The 12,953-nt window shown below is 38.6% G+C and overlaps 1 protein-coding gene across 3 annotated transcripts in view; it reads left to right on the forward strand.

Moving 5' to 3' along the window:
- The window catches only part of Mastl (microtubule associated serine/threonine kinase like), a 36,889-nt gene that overhangs the window by 2,997 nt on the left and 20,939 nt on the right, over positions 1 to 12,953 (forward strand). For all 3 annotated transcript variants that reach the window (XR_007973255.1, XM_052156974.1, XM_052156975.1), the window contains exons 2-6: positions 1,590 to 1,727; positions 4,988 to 5,127; positions 5,721 to 5,809; positions 10,897 to 11,003; positions 11,413 to 11,560. Coding sequence is in view for 2 of the 3 variants with exons in the window: in XM_052156974.1 (XP_052012934.1) it covers positions 1,590 to 1,727; positions 4,988 to 5,127; positions 5,721 to 5,809; positions 10,897 to 11,003; positions 11,413 to 11,560 (622 nt within the window). In the remaining variant the exon portion in view is untranslated. The remainder of the gene's footprint in view (positions 1 to 1,589; positions 1,728 to 4,987; positions 5,128 to 5,720; positions 5,810 to 10,896; positions 11,004 to 11,412; positions 11,561 to 12,953) is intronic.

The raw sequence follows: 12,953 nt of genomic DNA on the forward strand, positions 1-12,953 counted from the left end.
TTCTGCTACACTTATTGCTGGATCCTCACCAGGACCCTTCTTGGATATCCTGGTGTTGCCCTGTGTCATGGAAACCCTGCAGCTTTGAATCTGTAAGACCAGCCCCTTCACATGTTAAAGCAGTTCGTAGTCGGGGTAGATGTTGGGGTGAGCCAACTCAAAATCCAGACCTGGGTGGTAGCTTAGCTGGTCAGCCCAGCAGCTCTCCCACAGCCACACCATCAGGGCAAACTCTCTAGCAGAATCCTGGGTAGTGGATAGCTCGTCCAATGCCCGCTCTATTACTCTCACACCTTCTGGGCTGGGTCACCCTCCCTACACCACCAGGGCCAGCTCTGTTGTGCTACCCAAGGCTCTCATGGCCTTGGGACCAGCTCTCCTGCTTGTTGTAGGTGGTGAGGGGGAGGATCCCACTATTTTTTTTTTAAGATATTTTCACTAATTTTTTCAGAATTATATAATCCCAGTGTTACTATGTCACTTAATGCCCCAATTTTAGATGACAGGTAGAAACATATAGTTTTGTTTCTAAGCCAGTTTACCTTGAAACTTAAAAGGTGTAATTTGGCCAGATATGATGGCACACACCTGTACTCCCAACACTTGTGAGGTGAATTGGGAGTTCATGGGCAGCCTCAGCTATATAGTAAATTCAAAACCAGCCTCAGATATATAGGATGAGGATATAGTCCAGATTTTTCTATAAGCAGAATTTGATTTGTGGGTATTTTTAAGGTTAGACTCTTGTTCTGTGGTCCAGGCTTGCCTCAGCCTCCCAAATGCTGATATTACAATCTTGCGCCTGAATGACTAGTTCTCATCATTCATAAACAGACTTCCAACCTTAAAAATGGGGGAGATTTTTTAATGTGTATGAGAATTTTGGCAGACTATATATGCACCATGTGTATGTCTGGTACACAGGGAGGCTCTAAGAGGATGCTGGATTCCCTGGAACCAAATTTACAAATGGTTGTGAAACACCATACGGATGCCGGGAACTGAATTCAGGTCCTCCATAAGAGCAACAAGTTATTTTAAGCATTCAGCAGTCTGAATCCAGCCCCCAAGTTTTAGAGAACAGTTTTACTCTATTCCCTTCTATCTGAGTAATCATAGGCGTGTGAGTGTGTGCCACCTGTGTGGAGGTCAAGGTATTCTAGATCTCTTGAACTGGAGTCACAGGCAGGTGTTAGCCTCCTAACGCGGATGGTAAGAAGAACCTGGATCTTCTGGCAGAGTAATATACACTCATAAGTACTGAACCATCTTTCCATCCCCTGACATTTTTACTCTATTCCTCTCTATTAAAGAATGAGAAGCTAAAATGTATATGTATATGTTTACATGTAAACATATATTGGTATTCATTTAACCAACTAACTGGTTATTGGAAACAGTGCTATCTTGAAAACATTTTTTAACTTGTTTCACCATCTGAGCTATTTTTCTGGCAGTTTCCTGATATCAGTCAGATGTAAATGACATCTGTATATTTTCTCCTTCTTAGGGTTTTTATGATGTCGACTTTGAAACCTCTGAACACATTTTAAGAGTAAATGTGTCTCTTGTCATGTTATCTGTTATAGGTTGTCAAAAAGGCAGATATGATCAACAAAAATATGACTCATCAGGTACAAGCAGAGAGAGATGCCCTGGCACTGAGCAAAAGCCCTTTTGTTGTACATCTGTATTACTCGCTGCAGTCAGCAAGCAATGTCTACTTGGTGAGTAAACAGCCTGGTACTCTGGTGACTCCACAGTCACTGAACCCAGTGATCTAGATAGAGCACAGTATTTGTGTTGGGCAGACTTGCATATGAATTCCTGCTTTGGTGCTTAATGACCTGACCAACTTGCATGTTGTTTTAATGAGAGAAAGAACCAATAGGTTGTGGCTGTATGTATGTATGTATGTATGTGCACGTGTGTGTGTGTGTGTGTGTGTGTGTGTGTGTGTGTGTGTGTGTGTGTGTGTATGGGGTGGGGGTGGGGGGGTCAGGGGATCTGTTTTTAAGGAATCTGACCATTAACTGTTAGTATTTGGCAAATCCAAACTATAAGGTAGACTGTTATTCTAGAGACTGATGAAGGATTAATGCTGCCATTTATACACGCCATCTGCAGGCAGGCTTCCCTTTACTTTGAGTACTTTAACATTTTCTCCTGTTAACAACTGATCGTTTGCTATCTATTGACATTATAGAATAATGTGCTTTATCAAAGCCTACTACTAATTTAAAGTATGCCTCATCTAAATACTTTAGGTGAGTTATAAAAATGATACTTGTTCTAAGAACTTGCCCGGTATCTGATAATTTAGTCAGTTTCCAATCTTTAATAAACCTTCAAGTATATTTAGACTGGTGTTAAAGACAGAAATTTTGGGAAGGAAGAAGGTATTGTAGCATAGTGCTGAGCACTTCTTTGCTGCATCAAGATGAATTTACAATCAAGGCAATTTTATTTTATTTTATTTTATTTTTTTAACAAGCCACAGTTCAGGTGAATGGCAAATGGGATCACATAGTAAGCCCTGCCTGCTTTCTCTGAAGGCAGTAGACGACATAGAATCCTTTTGACAACATAGAATTCCAGTATTTGGTCATGAATTTGACCATTCCTTTGGTGATTATATTGTTAATGAAACTATTTCAGGTCTTGTCCGGTTCTGTTCTCTGTAATCAGGTGTTTGAGTACTGGGTTGTAATGAACTCGTCCACTGAGGATGACACCTGTTGATTCTAGGGAAGTAATTTTGGTGTGAGGAAGCAAGTTTGGGCGTTCACCTCCAAAGCAAAGTTAAAAGCAGTACAAGATGGCACAGGTCTATAGTATCAGCACATGGAAGGGGGGCAGAAGAAAGAAGATTGCAAGTTCTAGGCCAGCTGGAGCTATATAGAAGACCCTGCTTAGAGAGAGAGAGAGACATCAGCAAGGTTAAGGAGGGCACCTTCAGAAAATGTCTAGGTTATATTTCACAGTCTTCTGTGAAATAGCACTCTGTTTTATAGGGTGATTCACTATAGAAAATGAATATGAAATATAAGAGAAATTGATTTCCTTCTTCTAAGTCAGTGTTTGCAAACCACTGTGACCCATGTTCAAGCTAAGAAGATTTTTTTTATTTTTTTAAAAGCTCTGGGTTTAGTCCCCAGCACCAAATAAACTGGGTGTGGTAGTATACACATTTAATCCCAGCACTGAGGAGGTGGAGGCTAGAAGATTAGGAGTTCCAGGTTATCCTCAGCTACAAAAGAAGTTTGAGGCCACCCTGAAGACAAAATATCTTACTTTTTAAAAATGCACTGGGTGGGGGGGGGGGAGAAAAATGTTAAAGACTGCTGTTTGAAATTGGGATAGCTCAGTCGATAAGAGTTCTTGCTGCACACCCATGAGGACCTGAGCCCATGTAAAAATCTGAGTGTGATCTTAGACACCCCAGTAATAACGGTGTTATCAGGTCACAAAGACACAGGATCACTGAAGCTTGCTGCTCACAAAGCTACCTCCAGATTCGGTAAGAGAGACCTTGTCACAGAGAATAGTGACAGTGATGGAATAGTATTCCTAACGTCCTCATACACCTGTGCACATACATCTGTACCACAAAACACCAAGAGAAGACTTTTCTGATACATGAAAATGAAAGTGAACTTGGAGTTTCAGTCGGGAGGTAAGGTTTCATTGGAACCTAATCACATTCTTTTGTTTATGTCATCGTCTTTGGCAGTGGTAAAGTGACTGAAGGAAACAGTTGTACTAAAATCCCACAAAGCCTAAAGCTTGTTATGTGGCTCTTCACAGACTAAAAGGTAAAACCTTGAATGCTATGTCCAAAGAAGGTAGGAAAGTTGTTACCAGCCTGGACCAGACATTCCCAGGTTGTTGGCATCTTGCTCCAGGAATTAGAGAAACACACAAATAGCCAAGTAACAAGTTTGATTCAAAGGCACATTGAATGGGCAGTTGAACAGGAATAGCAGACTGAGAAATCTGCTCCAAAGCCCTTCGGTACTGTCCCGGTCTTCCAGGAGGAAGAGGAGTTGACTGCTCCCGGAGGGACTTGTGGGGGTTTCTGTTTGATTGATAACCTTGGGTAAACTATTATCCACTCTGCATGTCCTTTCCTATGATCCATCTGATTTTTAATTTTATACATGCCTAGTTATGCATAGGCATACAGTCATAATAGGGACTTTGCGCTGACTGTTCATGTTTAGAACGTAGATCATCTTGCTACACTAGTGTAGACTGATCAGGCCCACTCCCTCTGCTTTCAGGATATGTTTCAAGATGTGTTTGTCCACAGTGAGTTAATGAGGTCTGCTAGGGAGGATGGGTCAGTGTGGCCCAACTGCTTTATTTGGAGAGGGGATGTACTTGCAGCTGGATGCACATGGGACTGGAGGCAGACATGACCCCGGGCTGCTAAGCCATCTCTATGCTTGCCCGCCTCTGCTTAATCCTTTCATTCTTCCTGAGGTCTCCAGATGCGTTTACAGCACCGTGTTTTGCCTGTTTGTGTGTAACACCCATGACTGTGACTGATTTAACTCCTTAGTATCCAGCAGCTTTCAGACCTAGTACCACAGTGGGTGAGTGGTAGGTGTGACTGCTTAACGTGCAGCTCTTTGTTTTTACTCTAGAATTACTGTAATAATTAGACAGCTATAATATTTCTTTTGTTTGATGTTTTTGGCGTACTGTTTATGTGTGGTACTGGGGCCCAAACCCAGGGCCCTACACATCCTAGGGAAGAATCCTGCCACTGAGCTATATCCCCAGTTCTATTTTCATTCATTCTCTGAGTGAGATCTCTCCATGGAAAGCCTCCAGTACACAGGCCCACAGTTATCACTCAGGCGCATAAGTGATAACAAAAATAGAAAAATAGCTTTTATTGTGTAACTATTCTGAACAAAATAAGACTGTAATGCCTAAATACCAATTTTTTCAAAAATGTTTTTAAATTGTATTTTGATAGATAATGGAATATCTTATTGGTGGAGACGTCAAGTCTCTCCTACATATATATGGTTATTTTGATGAAGAGATGGCTATAAAATATATTTCTGAAGTAGCATTGGCTTTAGACTACCTGCACAGACATGGAATCATCCATAGGTAAGGCTGACTTTTCCATACATTATTACTTAAAGAGGATTGTGTTTGAATCTTTAATATACGCAGAAACTACTTGCATACATACAAGACATGCCTGGTTCACCCACAGCACAGTTGTAATATGTTCTTAGAGACTACATAAGCTATTTAATCTCCCTATATTTTGTTAAGTGTTGCTTTGAACACAAACACAACATTTTAATTAAGATTATTGATCTCTTTCCACTCCCATACCATCTGCAGCAGTAACAGAGTTTGTGCTCCCAGCTGACATGCCCACCTTTCATCTGTTCAGAAAAAGGCTAAGTGGCTCTGCTCTGTCAAACCTTAAGTCATGCCTTGCTTTAGAGAGGTGAATATAAATTTGTACTGGCAGAAGGATGAGATATCCAAAAATAATGCCAAACAAAATCTAGTATTGAACAACACAAATTTTTGTAGATTCCAATATGTAACAGATGTTTCTGAGAGCTGTTTTCTATGTGTTTAAAGGAAATAACTACAGTTGTCTCTTGCAATTCCCCCCACTTTACCTGGTATTTTAACATCAGAATTACTTTTCTTAGTATTTGTTTGCTTTTTTTTATATCCAGGGATTTGAAACCGGACAATATGCTTATTTCCAATGAGGGTCATATTAAGCTGACAGATTTTGGCCTTTCCAAAGTTACTCTGAATAGAGGTAAGAATGATAGCAGGTAAGTGCCTTTTTAAAAATCCAGCATATTTTGAGACTCTTCCATTAACTTTTTTTTTTTACTATACTAGATAAAATGTGATAGCTGTTTGTTCTGAGATAGGCTAGAAATGAGTATGTGATATTGGTTTTGTCCCACTAAAAGGAGGATTGGGGTTGTGTTGGCGTGTTTGCTTAAAATGATCCACTCCTAGAAGAAAAGAGGAGGAGGAGGAGGAAGAACAAGAACAAGAAGAGGAAACAAATAAAAGATCACTCTAGGATCTTCAAAGGTCCTTAACATTCCTTAGATATTTAAAAATGGAATCCATGCTGAAACAGGATGGATATTTAAGCATGAACTGAATGACTAAACTACAATATAATCCAGAGCTGATTCCTAAAACACTTAGGCAGATACATCTTGCCACCACCAAGACCTTGATAGACACAATTTGTTCCTGTATGTTTGGAAATAAGTTCATTTCTGAGTAGGAATTTTAATCTAGCATTAAAAAAACAAAAAACAAAAAAACAAAGTAAACATCTCACACTATTAATACCACAAAGGAATACTGACCCGTGAACAAAACTACAAAAAAACAAAACACAGTTTTTCTAAAGAGATTATATATTGGCTTAATGCTGTCAAAAGAAAATTTGTATATTTAAGACAAAATATTTTAATTCTCTCTGATTTTATATGGGACTTTTGGGGGGAAGAAGGTAGAGTAACACAGAGTTTTTTGTAGCCTTGGTTGTCCTCAAACTTGTTATGTAGCCAAAACTTCCCTCCGCCTCCCAAGTGCTGGGATTATAAAAGTAGATCACTGACTATATCTGGTTTGGATGTTTTGATTTGTAAATACTAAGAGACTGAACTCAAGGCTTCTTGTATGCTAAGCAAGTGTTCTGACACTAAGCTACATTCCTAGCCTGTCAATCTTATGTTTTAAAATTTATTTTAAAGCACTGTGTCTAGAGAACAAAATGTAAGTGAATAAAATGATTTGCAGTACCATTGTATAATGAATTAAAACAAGACATTAACTTAAATTCATCATAGAAATGTGGCAAGATGATAAATTACCAACTTGGAAGTTGGATTCTATATTAAGAAATAGAGCTGATTCTATATTAAGTATACAAGAGGGACTAGTGAAATAGCTCAGCAGTTAAAAGCATTTGCTACATAAGGATACATGTTCCACTATGTTCATAGCACCCTTATTTATAATAACCAGAAGCTGAAAAGAACCCAGATGTCCCTCAGTGGAGGAATGGATACAGAAAACGTGGTATATTTACACAATGGAATACTACTCAGCAATTAAAAACAATGAATTCATGAAATTTTTAGGCAAATGGTTGAAATTGGAAAATATCATCCTAAGTGAGGCAACCCAATCACAAAAGAATACACATGGAATGCAATCACTGATAAGTGGATATTAATTAGCCCAGAAGCTCTGAATACCCAAGACACAATTAGCATATCAAATGACTCCCATGAAGAAGTAAAGAGAGGGCCCTGATCCTGGAAAGGCTTGATCCAGCATTGTAGGGGAGTACCAGGACAGAGAAAAAGGAGGGAAGTGATTGGAGAATGTGTGGAGAGAAGATGGATTATGGGACATATGGGGAGAGGAGAACCGGGAAAGGGGAAAGCATTTAGAATGTAAACAAAGAATTTAGAAAATAAAAATTAAAAATAAATAAATAAATAAAAGCATTTGCTGCACATGCAGAGAGCCAGAGAGGTCAGTTCCAAGCACTGACTTCCAGGGGTATCGGACGCTGGCCTCCACAGACACAAGTGTACACATTAATACATTTTTTTTTAAAAAGTATAGATGAAGAAGAGAGAGGACATTGGGAAGAGGTGAAGAGATGCTGGGGGAGGGGAGGGTAAGGAATGGGAACAAAGTGTAACCACACAATGTATAAAGATGCTGTTGATGAAATCTAGTCCTTTGTGTACTAACTTAAAGGCTTAAAAAAGCAAAGCGAAAGAAAGCTGTAGAAAAGAATGCTGCTCGTGGCCCTGAGGTAGTGTGCTTGCTTAGCATATCCAGGGCCCAGATCTGCATTCCACCAGCACAGATACACACACCCAACGGGTTGTATGAAAAGGCAAACTGTTTTGGTTTGATTTTGGATTTTTTATTTACTATCGTTGTTGTTGTTGTTGTTGTGTATCTGTGCATGATATGGAGGCATACAAGGCATGTGGAGGTCAGAGAAGCAGCTTTGTGGAATAAGTTCTGTCTACTTTTACACGGATTCCGGGGTTCAAACTCAGGTCCCCAGGCTTGGGGCATAAATGCCTTGATCCTCTAAGCCACCTCACTAGCCCTTGTTTTTGGACTTTTCAGACATGTTCTTGTTCTATAGCCCTGACTAACCTAGAATTCATTATATAGACCAGGCTGGCCTTGAATTTGAGTCTTCTGTCTCTCTAGCCTCTGCCCCTGAGCATGGTTATACTGGCATGTGCTGTCACACCCAGCTTTTTCAAAATGTTTGTTTAATATATGAAGAGTAATGTAAAATTGAAACTAAAAATTATAAGCTGTAAATTATAATTGTTTGAAAATACAAGTGTAGAATTATTCCTAAATTAGGTAAAAGTCTTACCTAAGCTCATATGAATATAGTCTTCCTAATCCCACTTCATATGATTTTTTACATGTCTTGATTCGGAGGTAATATCTGATTGTGCAGTCTATATGAGGTTCTATAATATATAATATGGTCACCATATTAGCTTTCTTATAACATAAACAACAAACCCAACTCCTAATCAGTTGTTACAGAAATGGATAAGGATGATATTGGTATGTTTAAGTTTAAGTCATTTTTGGTCATTAAGGCAGGCCTAGAATATGTAAGATTATTATTCCTTTTTTTTTTTTAACTGCTTCATCAGTGTGAGACAAATGAAATTGGTATGTTCCGACTTGAAGTATAATGCTTTTGTTTTAAGACAGGGCCTTCCTTGGACCTTGAACTCAGAGCAGTCTTACTGCTTCAACCTTCCAAGAGCTTGGATTTCTGGTTGAATACATTTCTTAAAAGACTTACATCAAACAGAACAGACTTTTACTTTTTCATCTAAGTAAAATAATAAAAGTATTATAATCAATGTTGAATTATTTTAAAGTAGTATCTTAGTCACTATTATGTTGCTATGAGAGACACCACAATCAAAGCAACTCTTATAAAAGCAAGCATCTCAGTAGGGGCTTGCTTGCAGTTTCAGAGGGTTGGTCCATTATCATAGCAGAGAGCTTGGCTGCATACAAGCCAGTACTAGAACAGTAACTGAGAGCTATACATCCTGATCTGCAGGCAGAGTGAGAGAGATTGGACCTGGCATGGGCTTTTGAAACCTCAACGCTTACCCCGCAGTGACACACTTCCTCAAACAAGGTCACATCTCCTCCAACAAGTCAACACTTTCTAATCCTTCTAATCCTTTCAAACAGTTCCACTCCCTGGTCACTAAGCATTTAAATATATTGACGCATGCTAATAAAATAGATTAATTTCTCTCTTTACCTAAGCCTAACATATTAGATGATATAAAAGGCCCATAGTTGAATTAACTTCTTATTTCCTTTTTTTCCTCAGTACTTTATTTATAACAAAAATTATCTTGCTTGATTTCAGAGATTATAATTTTTAAGTCTAACAGGTAACAGTGAATTTTCATATTTTAGTGGTATTCACACACACTTTACCCTGTCACCCCACACCACTGATCCCCTTCCTCTTCCCAACTAGTCCTCCTGTTGCTTTTATATCTTCTGTGTTTTCTTAAATGCCAGTTAGTTACAGTAGGGTCATTTACTATAGTGTATGCCCTTAACAGCGACTACCTCAGAGAAAGAACTGTCTCTTCCCCAGAAACCATTAACTACATATAGATCCTCAGGAAAGAGAAACCTTATTAACACTTTGCCACCCCATGGCATTATATTGGTGGGATTAATCTTATGTAGGTCTTGGTCAGGTGATCACAGTTGGCTTAAATTTAAATAATACTGTAGTCATTCCTGTAAGTCAGAATTCCACACCAATCTCACCACACTTGCTAGCTGTAGTATGAATCATGTCCCTTCATTCTGAGCATTCAACAGTCACTTGTTTTATCACTTTGATTGGATATAAGCATCTGTACTTATTGAGCCCACTACAAAAAAAAAAATGCTCTAGCCAGAGCCAGCACCAACAATGATCTGTGGCTATAAGCATAATTATTTTGAAGGTGATTTGATGGGTACATCATATTCATTTGTAAAAATAATAAGCAGTAGGGACCTCCCCCTCCCCAGGACCTAATACATCCCCAGCCATGAATTTTTGACTGAGTCTAGAATTTCAGACAAGGATTCCCTCCTTCTTAAATCCACTAAGAGACTTAGTAAGTCACCCACATACCACACCACTATTGCACCAATAGGCATGTCTGCCTCTAGTCTAGCAGCAGTAAGCATCTACTGCTCGATAAAACTGTTACTGCTCATCCTCAGCCTTTTTTGTCAGTCCCCTAGCACACTGTGATATTACAACAGCTAGCCAGCAGGGAGGAAACTCCTAGCTCCATTCCATGGTAGTGTCTCTACCATATCATCTCATTTTAGTGAATAGTCAACAGCAGTGGCAGTTGCTTTCCTGAGATAACTGATAATTAGTGAGCAAGTGTTTCCTGAAATTTGATAGTTATTTCATTATGTTCAGTCTATTCTACAGCACTGTTCAAAGAAACTGGTTTTGTTTTTTGTTTTTTTTGTTTGTTTGTTTGTTTGTTTGTTTTGTTTTTGAGTCCTGAGACTTAAACCCTGGGCCTTATGCATGCTTGCTGGGCAAGACACTATCATGGAGCTATATCTCTACTTCTCAAAATTGTAATGATTTCAATTAGTTAATTGCTTATAAATGTTGCCTCTGCATATATATATCCTATACCAGCCAGTTCTATAGGTGAAGTTTCTAATGTAGAAAAACAATGTTTAGAACATGATTATTTATATACTCAATGATGAGCAAAGGTTTTAAATATATTTGTATATTTTCTTTTGCATGTATAGACATAAATATGATGGATATTCTCACAACACCATCAATGTCGAAACCTAAGCAAGATTATTCAAGAACTCCAGGACAAGTCTTATCTCTCATCAGTTCTTTGGGATTTGTAAGTACTTCATAAGGAAACTCATAAAATACCTTTACATGATTATCACTTAAAATTTTAAAGCCTGCTTTAAAATAAAAACAGGTAGGAGGATGTAAGAACCAAGCATGAGACGGCATTTCCTTTGGCAGTTTTTTTTATCAGGTGGTAAAGCTATCTATCTATCTGCTGTATCCATCTGAAGATGAAGCTCTTAGTACTCGTGTTTAATTTTTTGCTTTTAGTATTTTTTTCTTTTTAAACCATTTTTATCACATGTAGGTATAGTGTATGTAGCAGCAGGACACCTGTTCAAGTCTGTTCTCTCCTTCCACACATGGAGAACTAGGAATTGAGGTCACACCATCAGGCAGCAGGTGCCATTACCTTGACCATCTCACTGACCCCAGATAATTTTGCTTTTTAATAGTTCACACCAGTTGGAGAAAAAGATCAAGACTCTGCAAACATGTTTTCAGCCCCTAAGTCTGAAGCACAACTTTCTCGAGGATTAATCTGTCCTATGTCCGTAGATCAGAAGGAGTTGACTTCTTATTCTAGCAAACTACTAAAATCATGTGAGTATAAAAGGGTATTTTATTCCACTAAGTGTGTGCTTTAAAGAATAAAAATATCTCAAAACTTTAAATTTCTAATAATTTAATAACTGTGGCACTCCTATATTTTATTACATAAATGCCATTTCTGACAAACGCAGTAGATTCTATAAGTCCATAGAATAAACTGTCTTGCTAATAATCATATTCAATTACCTAAATGATTGTTGAATAAATTTCACTATGTTTGGATCTATGGAAATTTTATATGAAGAGAATAAAGTAACTGCAATGTTGTATGTCTTTGTAAACTTATTTTTAAAAGTTTTGAGGTAGTTCAAAAACTCAAAATGAAGGCTGTGTTTTCTTGTTATTCTTTGTGTTGGGGATGGAATTTTGGTTTCATTTCGGGGTTTTTGTTTATTTGTTTTGTTTTATTAGTATTTTTGAGACAAGTTCTCAATATGTTGTCCAGGCTGAACTATTAGTTCAGATTGGCCTTTAAATTTTAGTTCTCTTGCCTTGGCCTCTCAGTACTAAAGTTACAGGCATGTGTCAGGATGACTGGTTTACAAGTAAACGAATTTTTGTATTTGAAAACGAATGCTGAGTATGGTGGCACACACCTTTAATCCTAGCAACCAGAGGCAGCTAGGCCTCTAGTTCAAAACCTCCCGATCAACCTAGAGCATTTGTATATGAAAAATTAAGTTGCATTAAATGAACTTTGAAAGAAATTTCCTTCCTTGTTGTAAAATATGATGCTTATTATATTACAAAGCTCTAATTTTCTAGAGTTTAATGTCATGTTCATCCCTTTTGGAAAGGAAAAAAGATACACACGTCTTACCTCTGTATAGCTATAATAAGCTACATGACCAAGGCAGCGTAACAAAGCACAGCATTTAAGAGTTTAATTGGACAGCCGGGTGGTGGTGGTGCACACCTTTAATCCCAGCACTTGGGAGGCAGTGGCAGGCAGATTCCTGAGTTCGAGGCCAGCCTGATCTACAGAGTGAGCTCCAGGACAGCCAGGGCTACACAGAGAAACCCTGTCTCGAAAAACAAAAATAAAAAAACAAACAACAAAAAAAGAGTTTACTAGAGCTTCCAGCTCCAGAGGTTAGAGGCCGTGACGGCAGAGCTAGGGTACAGAAGCGGGTGCTTTGAGCAGCAGCTGAGAGCTCACATCTTGATCCACAAGCAGGAAGCCAAGAAGCACACTGGCAAGGTCTTCTTTAACCTCAGGTCTGTACCCATGACAAGCCTCCTCTTATAAGGCTACAGCGAATGCTTCCCAGACAGTTCTCCCACCTGGGCACCAAGCTGTCACACGTGTACCTTGGCAGGCCATTCTCATTCAAGCCGTCACACACAGTGTGATGCCACAGTGTGCATCCTCAAGTAATTCAGT

This window comes from Apodemus sylvaticus, chromosome 14 (assembly GCF_947179515.1).
Source record: "Apodemus sylvaticus chromosome 14, mApoSyl1.1, whole genome shotgun sequence".
NCBI lineage: Eukaryota > Metazoa > Chordata > Mammalia > Rodentia > Muridae > Apodemus > Apodemus sylvaticus.